The sequence below is a fragment of the Alosa pseudoharengus genome, unplaced genomic scaffold (assembly GCF_046254945.1).
Source record: "Alosa pseudoharengus isolate Yale_2024_CS ecotype anadromous, Long Island Sound unplaced genomic scaffold, YU_APseudo_1.1 YU_APseudo_1.1_scf_5, whole genome shotgun sequence".
NCBI lineage: Eukaryota > Metazoa > Chordata > Actinopteri > Clupeiformes > Clupeidae > Alosa > Alosa pseudoharengus.
In genome coordinates this window covers 38,247,136-38,264,547 of record NW_027468837.1, presented here as the reverse complement: position 1 = coordinate 38,264,547, position 17,412 = coordinate 38,247,136, and the positions used below count along the sequence as shown (strand labels likewise).

Genomic DNA, 17,412 nt, shown 5'->3' with positions numbered 1-17,412 from the left:
ACCAGAGATAGGAAACAGCTGTCGCTCAACTGGCTCTCCTGCACAAAGCGAGTGCATCAAAGAGATCAAGGATATAAGTCTACACAGAGTTTATCTCTTCTGATGTCATATCTTTCTTGATGTCACACCATAGCAACAACAACCATCACATACATACCAGCTGGGATTTCCTCTACCAATACGAGTTCTACATCTGAGCCCATTTGGATTGCTATGCTTACACTGGGGCCAAGGGTAATTAATTGATGTTCAGTTTGAACACAAACTCCACTTTCCATTTGCTGAGGAATTCCCAGATCCAAAGAAAAGCACTTAGGCACTGGCTCGTATACAAAGGGACACTTTCCACAGCCGCATTCAAAAAGAACAAAGTCTTGACGGTCAACTAACGGCAAAAATTTGCTATACAACCTTTCCTTTACTCTTGCTTTCTCTCGCCGGTTTAAGACATCTTCATCCCAAACGCTTATTTCAGCCTTTGCTTCCACAAGGCTGGTTAGCAGTTGGTTGAGTCTGTTTTGAGTTTAGCCAGATCTTACAGAGAGGGGGGAAAGGGCTGTGATTCATTCTTTCTCCAAATCAATGATTAACCAGTGATTAAGCCAGCATCTGGATGGGGGGAGAACATTGCAAAGATGCTTCGTTTCTTTGTCCCATCCACATCCTCCTTAGCCTCCACTGACTCACATGTGTTGATTTATTGCCTGGTGTGCTGTGAGCAGGTCATTTCCCGCTTCATAGGGATTTAGTGAGCCAGGAGGCCCGGCTACATACATGTAATAAAGTCAGTTTTCCTTTCTCTTCTTGTCACCAAAGCTTGCAGTACCCCACCGAGGTTTATTCCACACATGTGCAAGAATTGCGTTTCCCTCAAGGCTTGGGGCAATTACAGGCTCTGGGGGTAGAACTGAAGACCCTGCCTTTCAAACAGGCGGTGAAAAAAACACACACATAATTAATGGCTGCCCTAATAACATGCATGGACCCAAGTTTTCGTATCCTGGCAACATCCTGACATTTATTATCCCTCACGTCAAGACAACGCTGCGTCCTGGCTGAAATGCAGCCACTGCACTAGCTTTAAACGATTCCTGAAAGAACCAATAATGCTTCCCACTAAGGCGTATGGGGAAGATCTATAATGCATTAGCCAACATTACTTGGATCATTTCTAAACAAAGAATGGCTGTTCTCGGCCTTTACTGCCTTTCCTGCTTTCCTGTCTACTGTGTATTGCTGGACTTTGCTCACTGAAGCGTGTCTATTCAGCTAGAATGAACTGTGGCCAGCAGCCTTGCTTTGCCCCGGTGGGTAGGTGAGTGAGTGGGTCGGTGGGTGTATGAGTGTCTGGCGCTGTGCCCTGAATCAGTAATTGTCCCAAGAGTCCGTGTGACCCCGGGGAATATGAACACGGCTGTGAAGCTTCTGGAGAGGTGGAGACTTTATGGGGGTATTGAGCGGCTGAGTGTGGCTGCAGGGGCCGACTCGGAGTTAATCAAGAAAATGAAACGCACATCAATAAATGATTTCACTGTCCCATAAAGAGAGTGTGATTTGAACAGAAGCCTCGTAAAGGTGAATATCCAAGTCTAAAGGCTACAGCTTTCAAACAAAGGCAAACAGCAGCATCAACCTAGCTTAACCATAAACAGACAATGAGCTCAAATGAGATTCAACTTCACACACGAGTTTCAATTTTAAGAACTTTACAACCTAACAAAAGAAGAAAAAAAAAAAAAATTTTACAAGCCTCCTCAAATCTATGATTTTTACATACTAATTCTGTGTTTAAAAATAGACAGGCAGAGCTAAGCTTATGCAATTTAGCCCGGCAACAACGAGCCGCTTGAGGGCACCGGTGCATTGCCAACCCACCTGCTCGGGCTTGAGCCCCGGGGGCACCCAGGCGTACTCCTCCAGGGCACATCCGGAGTCGTCGTCCGACGTGGAGTTCCGCTGGAAGTCGTACATCAGCTTGGTGACCGTCTTCTCCATCTCCAGTTGCATGGCGCTCACCACATGCTCCTCACGAGCACACTTACAGTGGAGGCAGATCTTCCTGTAGGAGAGAGAGAGAGAGAGAGGGAGAGAGAGAGAGGGTGAGAGAGAGAGGGAGAGAGGGTGAGAGAGAGAGGGAGAGAGAGAGGGAGGGAGGGAGAGAGAGAGGGAGAGAGGGAGGGAGGGAGAGAGAGAGAGAGGGTAAGAGAGGAAGGGAGGGAGAGAGAGAGGGAGAGAGGGTGAGAGAGAGAGAGGGAGAGAGGGTGAGAGAGAGGGAGAGAGAGAGGGAGGGAGGGAGAGAGAGAGGGAGAGAGGGAGGCAGGGAGAGAGAGAGAGAGAGGGTAAGAGAGGAAGGGAGGGAGAGAGAGAGGGAGAGAGGGTGAGAGAGAGAGAGGGAGAGAGGGTGAGAGAGAGGGAGGGAGAGAGAGAGAGGGTGGGTGAGAGAGAGAGAGAGAGAGAGAGAGGGTGGGTGAGAGAGAGAGAGAGAGGGTGAGAAAAATAAAAAAGTCAAATCAACACTGGGTACAACCTGATGATTGCAGAAACAAATCTGACCATGAGGTCCTGCAAGGGTGAAGGCGTGAGGCGACATAACATTTCCCACATGTTCTGGTTTGTTTTGAAACCCGACGTCCCGCCTGAAGCAAAAAATAAACTGTGTGGATTGAGAGAAGCCACCACGCTGAGCGAAAGGTCATCATCACATCTTAAACAATCAGCTAGAATGTGTGACCAAAAAGACGACACGTTAGCGGCGGACTGACCTAGATTCATCTGCAGGACACGGAAACACGAAACGCTGAAGACATCCAAGAACGCATGTGAAGTGGAGAAAATGACCATTACTCAACAGCCAGGGAACTGAACTCCACCGCAGCAGATGCACGTTGATGGCGTCAGCTCCGTCCTGCCTGCTGATGAAGACCAGCGCGCCCCTACTCTGCGCCGTTCTGTGTCTGTCAGAACCGCCACATTTGGCCACAACATGGGAGAGACCCCCGGATTCCAACACCACCTCACACACCCTGTGATTCAGCACAGCAAGACAGGAGGGGAAAAAAAACTCACCAGGCCTGCGAGGGAAGTTTGGCTGCATCTGGTTAGCATCCGGTGTGTGTGTGTGTGTGTGTGTGTGTGCTCTTGTTCGTGTGCGTCCTATATGTGTGAAGACGGGGGGTTTAGCTGACATTACCGGGCATCTCTGCCAAACCCAACTTCAGAATCTCCAGAGCCAGTTGGTCAGATTTGCTAACCTCGCCTACCCCCGCCCAGCAGCAAAAACAAACCGCCTGCTTATGGCAAATCCCATTAGCGCTTCAGACGCCTGACAGGCTGCCTGCTGCACGTCAACAGGGGCCGTAGGACTTTGACGGACAGACCGCGCTGTCGCCAGACACTTGGCAGCCAACCTCATGTCTGCGTAGCCAGCACAGTATAGAACATCTACAATCCCCCCATTGTGTGCTGCATGTGGCACACACACACACACACACACATACACACTGGGACGGTTCTTCCACACACACACACACACTGGGACGTTTCTTCCACACATACACACACACACAAACACACACTGGGACGGTTCTTCCACATATACACACACACACACACACAAACACACATTGGGACGTTTCTTCCACACACACACTCAAGAGTGCTTTCTTGCTGCGGAGTGCTTCCTCTCCGTCTTAGCTGTTGAGCTCCTCTCTCTGTGAGAGGGGTTCGAAAGTGATATTTAGGGTGTTAATCCACATGGCTTTTTGAGCAGCTGACTCCAGGTCAGCCCCTAGCCTGCGCACTTTTAAAAAAGAAGGGAAAAACGGGGGGAAAGGAAGGTGGAGAATCACTTTGAGTGAGTGAGGTCACCTTTAAAAGGGGGTCAGTGGCGAGCGGAGGGGCCACATCCTCCCACGCAGGATTGGATTACTCTTAAACTTCGGACACCCAGGGCTTGAGGATGGTGATGCACACTCCAGAGCTGTACGAAACGCAGTTATTTGCTACTGCTTGGACTGCCCTTGAACAAGGGCATTTTACCTGCATCACTTTGGGCAATAGGATTGGCCGCATGAATATTAAATGAATATATGAACACAGTAGCGCTGAGCGCGGGAGACGCCCATGAATATTGATGGCAACAGTAAGTGGTACATGGAATTGGGCCCGAAGACAGAGTCATCATCCTCGCTGACAGGCCGCTCAGCTAGCTGGGCAGAGGATGAAAAATTCCTCCATCTTTAAGGCATGACACCAGTGCCCGAGGCTAGCATGCGTGTGCCTACATCATTAGGGGATTCCTGACTATAATTAGAGAAATATGCATGATTAACAGGACAAGATGTACCCTGCTGTCTACCGGAAGCACCTCATGCCAGGTTATTATGAGAATGAGCTAACATCCACGACATATGTAGGCTATATAAGCAGAGGAAAGGGTAGAGCAAGGAGAGAGAGAGAGAGAGAGAGAGACAGGCCAACATAGTTGGCAAATCCGGTTCAGTTTTGCCACTGAATGGAACGCAGGCTTGGAGACAGGGGTTAAAAATAACTCCGCAGAACACTGACTCTGCAGGGCCTCTCCTTCTCTCTCTCTGTTGGCAGCCATCACTAGGAAGGGCTGAAGCGCTCTCGGACATCGCAGAAGGGAGGGTTCAATTCCCTGTGGACGATGAGTCTGTCCAGATGTATGGACGAGATAAGATAAAATGTCACACTGCAATTTCACTTCAGAGAACTAGGAGATCTCTCCCGAGTCTCCTGCAGGGATGAAGAAAGACTCTAAGCCTTACTTACGGCCTTTTCCTACTAATCGACAATGAATTGCACATGACTTAGATTTCCCACAGAGGTACAGTACCATATTTCACTTGTAATCTACAGTACATGATTTTGATTAGTGAGAGGTGGAGTGCTTTGCTAATAAAGACTGACTCCATTACTAAATACCTTTCTAAAACGTTGGGCTGGAAAATGGCATGAGGGACAATAAGACAACTGAAATCCCTCCAATAAAAAGTCTGTCTCCTGCTTGACCTGCAGCAGGGCCAGGCCAGGGAGAGAGCGAGCGTCTCATGACTACGCACCGGGCCAGGGAGAGAGCGAGCGTCTCATGACTACGCACCGGTATCTCGCAGACGGCCAACCGGATGAACCGTGACGCATGTGGACAACTATTGGGCTTGCGGTGTTGATCATAGCCCTTGCCTTGCAGATGACCCTGGAGGAAGGCCCTGTGAGGCTCTATCATCCTGAACATGGAGCCGACGCTTACCCTGGAGGGTTTGATGTGGTTTTACTGACTGACGCGCAGGATAGCCCTCAGTGCCAGCTCTCCTCTGAGGACGTTCACCCAGGGAGGGCACCAAGGGCTCCGCAGGGTAGCACATCATTCCAGTCGGATTGAACAAACACCCTTCAAGGGCGGCGCTGAAGACCAGCCGCTCACAACAACAGCTGGGCACAAGCAGAAGCCAATTTTCTTTCTTTTTTTTTTTTTTGTTCGTCCTTCATTCCTCTTTTTAAAGTGGCTTTTGTTTTCTCTCCCTCGCTCTTCTCAAACTAAACAAACAAGATGAAAACAGCATTCTCCAGCTGACCGTGTGTCAGGCGCTTGGGGAGTCCTGATCGGGGCAAAATGGCTGTGCTCAGACACAAAACACGACAGGGTTTAATCAGTGTTAAACAAGATTATGCCGCACCTTGTCTCCAATCGAGCTCAACAAAAGGAGCTTGGTAATTAGGATCCAATTATGGGGAAGTCACCACATCGTGTTCCAATGACTAGAGATTATGGCTGTGCCCACCTGCTGCAATCACTCATAATCCAAAGCCCTCAGAGCCCTCACACGCAGGCCCCTGTGCATAGGAAGGGGCATGGCATATACCTATATGGCCCCTGTGCATAGGAAGGGGCATGGCATATACCTATATGGCCCCTGTGCATAGGAACCTATACCTATATTCACTTGTCATGCACTCATGTACATGCACATACACACACAGACACACTCACAGACACACTAAAGACAAAGGTTGAGGGAATTCTTTGTTTTGTTGACTTTACTAGATGTGTGGTGCAAATGACAACATTTCATTCCATCCCTCTCTTAGCCATGGACACACAGTCAATGACACACACAGAAACAGTCAATGAAGAGCAGATTCTTTACAATACATGCTTTCAATCTGAGATGTCAGTATATGTGTGTGACTTAATACAAGTCTACCTTTGACACATTGAAATTTCTTGGTCACAAGTAAGCAATTTCTAGGCTAGAAATTGATACTGAAAACATACACGGAAACAGCCCCCCCCCCACCCCCCCCTCTCACTAAAGCAAACCTCCAAACCATCTTTGGGGATTTAAAAGCCCCATCTGTACAAATCATCAGAAAGCTCTTAAACACTACGAATGACACTAGCCGCTGGGAGACTAGAATTCTCTTTAGATTGATGGTCGAGATAGTGATGTATGAACTGACACTGGCAAATAAATCAATTACTACCCCTCCCCCTAGGTCTTTCTTGAAAGAAAAAAAATGGGGGGAAATGAGAGACGTGATATGGGTCTACGGGGTTCATTTTCTTTTAACTCTCTGCACTGATGTGCAAAGGGAGAGGTGCCGTAATTGAGGTAGCCTTAGCAGTAAACGAAGTTAGTGCCACACCGGCGGAACTATGTGGGCAGTCGCCTGCGCCAACTGCCGAAGTCACATTACTCTCCAGTTAGCTGCAATATGTTAATCCGAAATGACCGGTCCTGACTCAATCAATCCGGGGGATGGCCAGACCATCGTGGCAGCACAACAAAACAAAGATTAAATCCAGCTGGAAGGGGTCAGATCAGCCGGATCATGGCGAAGCAGTATAAAGGATTGATACATTACAGTTGTACTAGTTGTGCATTACAGTCTTGCAGTGTTCAAGACTACAATTGCACACACTACCATAGCGCCTTATCATGGTCAATGCATCATGGTCAGTCCAGTCCAGACCTTTATAATCACTTCACATGCTCTTTACATTTTTACATTTCTGTGAGTGATGTTTATGTATGAGAGAGCCTGTATATTTGTCGTATTGTGCCTGTATGTGTGTTGGTTGTATTATGGTTGTGTATAAGATACTGGATTCCTAAAATTTCTCTGAAAAAAAGTATCTATCAATCTACAGCCAATAATGCGCACGGTGGACGCAGCACAAAGACAAGTAACGTTAGTAGCCTAATCTCAGAGGTACCCTACCTCTAGAATGTTGTTACACGCAGAACGATGGGCTAACTGCTTGAGCTACGTGCCCACGCATGTAGAGTATGGAAATATACATCTTCCCAAAACCACTTAAAGATCACAACGATGCGCGATGGTTGTTCGTGTTGTTACCCTTTTAACAGCTGTCGTTTACTTGCCATGCAAGCATTATTGCAACAGCGCAACAATAGCCTACAGATATCTATGCATAAACCTCGGGACTTATGGACGGGAAAATTTTAGAAGTTCGATAGCCCATCTCAAAAAGGACACGCAAGACAAAAGTTAACAAATGGATGAGGATATGTTGTTGCCCTCCTTACTTACCTTTACCAGGAACTTGGTAGCTCGCCGTTCCCCCGACTTGCGTTAGTTTTAAAATATGTTCTCCACATCGCCAGTTCCTTTATTTACTGTGAAATATCATCAATCGTGTCTAACTCACTTTCCCGTTGGTATGCCACCACAAATTACGCCTGCAGTGTATATTTAAACCGCAGACCTTCGTCAAAATCCACAAAAACGACAAGAAAACGGCGAATACGCTAACATCAACTTTTGTTAATAATGAAACGCAGTGCCTCAATTTAAGCAAGAGCCGCAGAAAATACAGTCCAATCTAAGAAGAAATCCAAATCGATCCTTGAGAAGTGTTTTTCAGATTTAGCCTTCAATGGTACAGCGACTTAGTTGCATTGTTGAAGTGTGGTGATGTCAAAGCTTTAATTCTGTCCGAAGTATAGGAAACATTCCGGACCGATCACGGCGCGTTACATCCAGACTAGAGTCTGACTGAGCGACTGTAGCCACCTCTCGGTTCTCACTGCCCACACAGCCCCGCGGATGCAAATGAGTGTCCATGATGTCAGCAAGTCACCGTCCGAACAGTGGTATAATTAGCGGCTTGAATGACTCGCATTTTGGATTCATTTACATGTAAATCAGACCACTTCGCTCGATTTACTGGCCCGGCAATGGCAATTGAAAATAACATAATCCTATAAACAGCGGGACAACAGCCAGAAGCCTTTTTAATAGGCAACTCTCGCAATTTGTTTATCAGTGGTTGTGAGTAGTGTTGGGTGTTATGTTCCACTGAGTCACAGATATTGACCCACTTTCATTGAGGTGTTTTGTCTCTCAAAAGCTCATGCCCCACTCACATTTGACTAATAATCAATATCCTTCAGAATTGATGATCCTCTTTATTTGAAACACAAATTAAGGATTCTTACCATCACTTTCGATCAATAAACAGTAGGCTGACCGTTTAAAATTGAAAGTGGAAAAAGGAAATAGTAGTATTACTAAAAGTGTCTACCAATTCTAGGACATAAGACCAGTCTTAAGGCTATTTCAAAGTTGTTAAATTGTTAACTAGAGCAACTCTATGGACAGATTATGTCTTCCTGGGCTATTTTAGGATCTCTTAATTGTGCAAACACTTGTATGGCTTTAAGCCCCTAATACTATTTGAGCTTGTTTCCTGGGATAGTTAGGGGGAAGTTGAACAGCGACTATCAGTCACACTACTTTATTTGTCTTGTAAATGGCAATAAAGTGAGAAAGGAAATATGAGTGAAAACCACCTTCATGAAGGCATCACAGCTTAAGTACAACTGCAACGATTCATGATCATTTTCCTCAAAAAAAGCCTGCAGGGATGGGGAGGCGAGATGCTGAGCGAATCAATACAAGTGCTAATCCACAGTGGAGACCTATTGTGGCCCATTCAGTAGAACAGGAGAAAGAGTAACAACCTACTGATGTGCAGGTGGTCAAATGTCTTTGAAACCAAATCAAGCAAGCAGAAGCTCCTCTAACCAACGCCGTTAAGAGAGAATGTTAATGAGTTCAAGAAGCAGGAAAACATGTGAGAGGGTTCAAACTTGAAGATGCCCATCGCTTTACAGACCTTCTGATCCAGCCCTTTTTAATGAAACTGAACGTATCAGTTACTCTCTGTTCTGTTCTAAGGCATTACCTAGTGAACGGCTTTGTCCCTATGAAAGCTTTTGTTAAGTACTGTGCACCTCCTTGGCAGCATTGTAAGCCTGAACATAAAAGTGTGACGATTACACACACAATGCGTCCTGGGGTGGCACTATCTTCTGAGCAACACTATCTGAGTTCAGAGGGGTGTAAGGTAAGGACAGACACAGACTTCTGCCTAATTCTATTCCTTAACATCGGACTCTGGCCCGACAGTGTTTTTGTTGTTTAGAAAAGATCCATTTGGTTTAATGCAGAAAGATAGTTTCACAGACCACCAGCCGCTTTCATGTTGAATGTGCTGATGAGTATCATTCTGAGTCAACACAGAGGCAGCTGAGACCCGGCCACGACAGCTGATTGCTGCGCAGGACGCCTTTTCTGGGCCTGACCCCCGGCACGAGAGATAACCAGAATTCTTTTTGGGAGACTGGGCAGGGCTGCACATCAAAGGCGTTTGGAATAACTCCCCCCCCCCCCCCGCCTCCCCCCACCCCCAGCCCACGCGACCCCTTCCTCGCAATCCGACTTCCTGTTATGGGAGAAGGAATGATGCCAGAAGAGTTTTCAGAGCCAATCTGTCACCAATCTCCTTCTGAGGACCTCTCCAAATGGAACGTCCTCTCGAGTGCCTGCGTCCGCATCCCCAGCTCTGAGCTCAAAATGAATAGGCTTCACCCTTTTTTGGGGATACATTTCATTCCAAGCACTAAATGGATTAATTTAACATGGTCCGGATGACAAAAATTGTATTAAAAAAAATAATAAAATACAGAGGATTAACACAAAGCAGGAGAATGAAATGGAATTCACTGGAAAGTTAACTCTGATTTTTTTCCGTCTCTTTTTTTTTGTTGTTGGCCCCAGTCTGGCTTGCATACTATGGTCAGGCTCTGTAATGTATTAGTCTGGCCTCTGGCTGGGTCTTCCTACTGCATCCCTGGGTTTTCACAGTGACCTTGTAAGCGAGGATGCTCAGGAGGATGCTCAGGAGGATGCTCAGGAGCCGAGCAGGGACTCTCTTTTCTGTTTTTCCCCTTTTTTCTTTTCCTTCTTCCCCGTCCCCAGTTCAGCTCAGGGAGAGTGTCTGGGAGGCGGAGTGGCGCAGTGCGCAGCCATATCCATCAGAACATCTATTCAAAGACGACGGAGATGGAGCTCTGGGGCCTGGCGGGCATGTTGTGAAGGCTCGCACAGTTTTCAAGGCTTGGGTGCGCCTGTTCCCAAACTCGGCTTTAAGTGGGTCATATTTGCTTCGAGGGGACAAGGTGCTAGATGTTGCGGAGGTTTGAGCGGGGAGGGGAGGGGAGGGGGGGGGGGGGGTGGTGGGGGCTGGAAAGAGAGAGGAAGATTTTTCCTCTCTCCCCTTTGCTCTCCTTTGAGGGGGAAAATCATGCTGGACTAGATGTCAAAATACACTTCTTTCTGGGCCATTTGAGTGTTTGAGGTTGTGGCCAATGATTCAAAGTCTTTGCGGCAATATCTCTTACTTCCACACAGACCACAAAGCAGGAATGCCATACAAGCAAAGCCCCTTTCGAGGAGAAAACTCAAACACCAGCAAACACCGGAAAACAAAGCCTGGGCTCTACCACCACACGCAACCGGAGGCTCTACCACCACACGCAACCTGGGGCCATTTGGGTTACTGAGCTAATGCTGACCGTTGACAGAAATCTATACAGTAATGATTATGGGTGTCAATATCTAAACATATCCAATTACTTCCAGTCTGGACGGCTCTTTGAGGGTCCTGTCCAAAGCAGTCCACTGCTTCAGCGTCTCGGCCTGGAGGAAGTCTCCTGTGACCCAGACCCTTCATTAATTATGGACACAATTTGCTGAAAAAAGGGCCAAGTAATTAACTGTCTAAACAGCAGCAAAAGAAGAGTTCAGACTAGTGTGCATCCCATTGACAATTTGGTGGCCTTTTTGTTCCAAAAGAACATAACAGTTCTTGTGCAATGTGCAACAGCTTTTCAAAACAACTTTTTGTTCTGTCTGGAACGCTTGGGGATGATCCAAGCAAACAGACCTGGTGTTTGTGATCCTTCTGTCCAATTAGAGAAAATCACATGGTCCAGAGACTAGATTTTCTAGTGCGTCTTGTAATGGTTTAAAAGCAGCAACCCAAACTTTAAGTAAAATAAACTTGCGCTCAAGTATGTTCTGTTTAAATATTTAGATTGGGAAGACCGCTCGATCGAAAGCAGTTTAGTCCAACAGAGCAAAGCCAGTTCAGTCTCTGTTTGGTGAAGCAGGGACTATGAAGGGGACACAGTGATACACTCATGCTTCTCACAAAAAAAAAAAAAGCCATCCATGTTTGGTCAACATCTATGGCTGTGATAACCTTCCCACTTTGGTGAGAACATGTTAGCAGATTTTCCTCTTAAACATCTTGATCTTTTTATGGGCGACTGATGTTTCCCCCTAAAACTCCACCAATCAAATTCCTTCCATCTGTGTGGTGTGATAACAGCAAAACCGATATCCAAAATGAGTGTTTGTTTTAACAAGCATTTAATAAAGTCAGATAGAGAGCCATGTGACTTTACGGCTACTCTCCCCTCGGTTGGCCCACTGTGTTCAACTCGCAGTGAAAACTGCAGCCAACGACAACAGCACCTTTGTGAGTTGCGGCCCTGAAGTCTGGTAAATGTATTATCAGGGAGGGTGTGACCTCAGCCCGCGATGAAGTGCCCACACTTCCTGCAACAGGACAGAGACGGCCAGGACACTCTCATTCATCTGTACGGAAAAATATTACTCTTGGAGCTTTGGACTATATGCTTCTGCGATTTACTGCACGCAGCCCAGAAGAGACGACCATAAGAGGTCCCGAGGTCTGCGTCGCTGTAAAGAGAGAGAAAAAAGAGAATCCTTTGAGTGGCCATAAACAGAATGACTTGATGAAACTGAGCCAAAGCAACCTCCAAGATGACCACTATTAAACCCAGAGCATAAATGACTCAACGCTGGATTTCTAACCACTATGAGGCTGGATCACGAGAGTCCTGAGGCAGTGGAAACAATACACCTATTTAATTTAGCATGGCCAGAGAGAGAGAGACAGAGACAGAGAGAGAGAGACAAAAGCCCCATCCTCACTGTCTGGATTTCATTTTCGATAATCATCGGCCCACCACTCCCACTTTGAACTTTGTCGGCCGTCAGTGCGGAAACGGTTTAATTGCAGAGCAAAGTGGGGAGAGCCGGGGAAAGGGCTGGGTGCGCTGGGCCCCCCGAGAGCCACGTTGTGCCTGAGACGGAGCGTGTGTGTGTGTGTGTGTGTGTGTGTGTGTGGGAGAGAGATATGGAGATATTAAGTCCCCGGAACAACGAAAGCAGAGAAAGAGGATTAAAGTCCAATCTGATCCCAGGACCCTCCTGAACCCGCGGCACTGAGGTTCAGAGAAATGGCCAATACAAATACAGCGGATTACCACTGGGCCCAGGAGCGCAAGACGGGAGGAGCGCAGGACGGGAGGAGAGCAGGACGGGAGGGCCGAGGAGCAGGATAGGAGCGCAGGACGGGAGGGCCGAGGAGCAGGATAGGAGCGCAGGACGGGAGGAGCGCAGGACGGGAGGGCCGAGGAGCAGGAGAGGAGCGCAGGACGGGAGGGTGAGTGGAGCGCAGGACGGGAGGAGCGCAGGACGGGAGGACCGCAGGACGGGAGGGTGAGAGGAGCACAGGACGGGAGGGTGAGAGGAGCGCAGGACGGGAGGGTGAGAACGGCTCACACATCTGCGGCGGCTCTAGCTCTGTTCTGCGTTCTGTTTTCATGTTCCTCTCTAGTTCCATGTTCTGTTTTCATGTTCCTCTCTAGTTCCACGTTCTGTTTTCATGTTCCTCTCTAGTTCCACGTTCTGTTTTCATGTTCCTCTCTAGTTCCAATTTCTAATTAGGCGCATATTAACTAGTTCCACGCTCTAATTATGCACATATTAATGATGACACCGAAAAAAACAAGTTGCTGCTTTCAGAAGCGGCACATGACATTTCTTCTCCTGCGTGTGTTGATTCTGGAGGTGACAGTGACATTTTCAAGGGATTTTCAACAAAAATTGGAGTTGGAGTTCTTGAATGTCGTTAGACTGTCATCGCAATGACAGAGGCACACTATGACAATTCATGACCTCTGAATGACTTCTGATAGAGCAGCAAATCACTCAGAATGTCTATGATTTTCATACACACACACACACACATAGTCACACACACACACACACACATACACTCACTCACTCACTCATACACACACACACACACACACACACACACACACACACACACACACACACACTACCAGTAGACTCGCTGCATATCTCCAATCATGCTCCAAAAGCAGTGGGTGCTGATATCATCTCTCTCCTGCATCACATGTGATCTCCAGAGGGCTCCAGTTTATTTACTCGTATGGTGCAGAGCTATCCCAGCATCCCCTGCAAGCGCTTTAAGGCCCCTTGTGCTCCTAGCTGTTTCAAACACTCACGCCTCTTATCCTAGCCTGTTTATTTGAACTGCCACTGATGGGCTACGGTGGCAGGCCCGGGTGTGGTGTGGTGTGTGTGTGTGTGGTGTGCGTGTGTGTGTGTGGTGGGGAGGAGGTTGCCAGTTAGTTTGCGCTCTGAAAGCCATGGCCTCGGCCTCTTTCACACTTTTCCGCGCTCCGAGCACGCTTTTCACCGCACGTTTATCTCCTGCCGGCGCCTGCTGCTGCTTCTCTGGTGCCCCGGCTCCACCTCACAGACCCGCCACTGTGCACCCTGCCAGAGCTGGAACACAGAACAAACAAGGCCAAGCAGGGGCCTGCGCCTCGGCCTGGCTACTCCTCACCGTGCCACACCACACACACACACACACACACACACAAGGCACACAGGAGAGGGTCTGACCCACATATGGGAAACCCTCCTCCCTCCCTCCACAGCTTCTCTCTCTCCCTCTCTTTCTCTTATTCTCTCTGTCCGTTGGAGCTGCTCCAACCTCTAGTTTTCAGCTCCAGCTCCAGAGCCTTCCACACAGTGCGTGATTATGTGTGGAGATTATTCAAAGCAGCCCCTGAGATTCTGGAGACTCAAATAGTGAGTGAGTGAGAGTGAGAGAGAGATAGGGAGAGAGAGAGAGAGAGAGAGAGAGAGAGAGAGAGAGGATGAAAGATTGAGAATGAGGAGTTTAGCCATGCTGGAGGCTGTGAATGAGCAGAGGAGAGTAGTCTATACTCAGAATGACCCCTCCCCACACACACATATACACACACACATCCTTTCTTATTGGCTTGAATGGAAAACACATGAAAACTACTTCCCAAGAACTAAAAATGCTTAAATAGTGCACAGACACACACACACACACACACACACACCTACCTCTTCTGGTGATTCAGAAGTGCTAATTGCTAGGTGGCTATTATAAAATCTGAAATAGTGCTCTACTTTCTTTCGCAGACACTTGACATTTGTGAGCGAGGGGCGGTAATTCTACAGTGCTACATTTGCGCTTGTTTTTCTACCCCCTACCACGCGCGTGTGGGCTGGCCTGCAATAGCAGGGGACGGGCTGGGAATGGGAGCACTTAGAGTGACGCAAGAGCCAAGAAAAGAAAACAAAAGACGAGACTAGGTTAGAGGAGTGCGCGTCCTCTGTGGAAAAATAAAAGCCTGTTAAAAACAAGCTACAAAAACAACGGGCATATGCAGAGCAATTTCTAAGAAGCCGGACATGTTTTGAAGACCAGACAGCACAATGAAAAGTGGGACCAGTCTCACCAATGAGACGCCACTGAAAATATGAAGAGGTGTCTCCAGTTGAACATTTGTCCCCTTGCGGGCCTGAGTGGCGAGTTCACGTTAATTTGTGATTAAAACATCTCGACCGTTAGCTCGTGGCTGGTGTGCTTAATCACGGCACGGCGCATTAGAATTCGCGCCTCGAGGCGAGTGGTTTCTGCCACGACGCGTCGCAGCCGTCACTCCCACAAGTGCGAGCGACAGCGCGTTTCCACCAACCCCACAGCCTGAGTAAGGCACACAACCAAACACTCCGGCGCGAGAAAGCGCGCTATCAAAATCCCGGGAATTATTCATAACCTCACACATCTCTATTACAAATCTAATTCCCTGTCCTCTTGCTGAACCGCTGCTGCAGCTGGGAGGAAAGGAATATAAAATAAATGATGTTGAACAAAACCACAGAGGATGAGAGCAGAAAAAAAGAGTATGACTGTCTAAATATGTAGGCCAGTCTCGGCTGGTGTGCCAGTTTGCGTATCACGCAATCATGCTGAGGATGTGTGTGTTTGTGTGTGTGTGTGTGTGTGTGTGGGTGTGTATGCCAGTGCGGGCGTCCAGTTGCATCACCCTCATCCAGTGCACGCTGCCTCAAAGCTGAAGGGGTGGCATGGGTGTGGGGGGGATTAAATCACATGGTTGCTCTGGACCTTGGCATTTGTAGCCATGGCAATCCATCTGAAGCAGTGGCAACGATCGCACTGAGGTGACGTCACCGAGGGCAAGTCTGAACCTTGTCCAGAGATGATGCTGCACAGAACCGACTCTCCACAGCTGTGGTCATCACTGAATCACCCTTCCTCTGGTCAATACCCCTTCACCCCACCCACCACACACACACACACTACCCTCTGACCCCACTACACTGGGAGTCGTGCACCCAGGGCTGACCAGCAGTATTGACCCAATGGATTAGCATTTAGCTGTGGTCCATGATGCCTCTCTGTCCTCAGAAGGATGTTTCTGATCCCGTTTCATGAACACTTCATGCGATTATTCCATCTCACGGTCCACTTCACATACAGACCACCACTGCGCCAAATCAACACTTGCTGCGTCAGGGTTTTCCCCGCCCTGTTGTGTTTTCTTCCTCATTTCATTTTGCTTGTGTGTCAGTGTTGGCTGTTTCTAACAGAGCGGATCTCTCAGATGTGTCATCCCATTCCCCCCAAGTAATAGATACATAAATCTTACATGCATTCTCTACACCGGGTATGTCACAAGTTAGCCATTTTTCTTTTTCTCTCCCTGTCTACACAGCACTGACATGAGCGTCACAGTGCACTCAAACAGGTCACGAACCCTCCCATCTGGTACGAGTTTAGCCTGCATGCACAAATGGCAGATCTGTAAAATAACATCTCACTGGTCTTTCATCTGGTTCTAGGTCTTTGTTCTCAGCACAGGACAAATTATTTATTTTCAGTTTTATTGGGCCGGCAGGCAATGCTGTGTGTGTGAGAGAGAGAGAGAGATAGAGAGAGAGAGAGAGAGAGACAGAGAGAGACAGAGACACAGAGAGTGTAACATGGAGAGGACAAGAGATTAAGAAAATGAGAGGAAGAAGAGTTCCATGGAGATAGGGAGATAAAGATGGAAGGAGAAAAGAGAAGAGAAAAGCACAAAAAGAGAGGGATAGAGACAATTACAAGGAGATAGGGGGAGAGAGAGAGAGAGGGAGATGGAGAGAAGAGAAAGCGGTCTGTGGTTCTGCTCCAGAAATAGGTGATAACGAAAGCAGAGAGCTTGTGACAAGCCCCTTCACACGGCCCACATTCCCTGCCACAAATGACCGTTTTAGATCCCAGGGGTGAAATTCAGCACCTGGCTGGCCAGCAGCCTGGGCAAACTTTGAAGATCCTGTGCTTAGGGTGGGATGTGGGGAGTGTGTGTGTGTGTGTGAATGAGTGAGTGTGTGCGTGTGAGAGTGTGTGTGTGTATGTGGGGGTTGGGGGAGGGCTGACAAACATGAGCTCTTCAACTTGGGGGGAGGCCATCCTCCCACAGAAAGCCCCACATGGCCTTCACACTCCGCTCCCCCCCTCAGACACACAGACCCTGAGAGGCAGTTCAAGGAGAGGCGTCCATAGTAGCCTGTGCACGACACTGCCTCCATCAGTTCATGACGCTGCACATGACGACACTGCCTCCATCAGTTCATGACGCTGCACATGACGACACTGCCTCCATCAGTTCATGACGCTGCACATGACGACACTGCCTCCATCAGTTCATGACGCTGCACATGACGACACTGCCTCCATCAGTTCATGACGCTGTAGCCATAATGACGACACTGCCTCCATCAGTTCATGAAGCTGTAGCTGTAGGGCTGATGACGACACTGCCTCCATCAGTTCATGACGCTGTAGCCCTA

The 17,412-nt window shown here is 48.1% G+C and overlaps 1 protein-coding gene across 2 annotated transcripts in view; it reads right to left on the bottom strand.

Moving 5' to 3' along the window:
- Window positions 1–17,412, bottom strand: part of prickle2b (prickle homolog 2b) — a 45,700-nt gene that overhangs the window by 10,888 nt on the left and 17,400 nt on the right. The window contains exons 1-2 of one of the 2 annotated variants that reach the window (XM_076268271.1): window positions 7,579–8,044; window positions 1,876–2,059 (exon numbers count right to left, since the gene is read on the bottom strand). In XM_076268271.1, the coding sequence (XP_076124386.1) occupies window positions 1,876–2,007 (132 nt within the window). In that variant the 5' untranslated portion in view covers window positions 2,008–2,059; window positions 7,579–8,044. Of the gene's footprint in view, window positions 1–1,875; window positions 2,060–7,578; window positions 8,045–17,412 lie in introns of those variants that run through there. The other variant, XM_076268272.1, reaches the window with a different exon arrangement.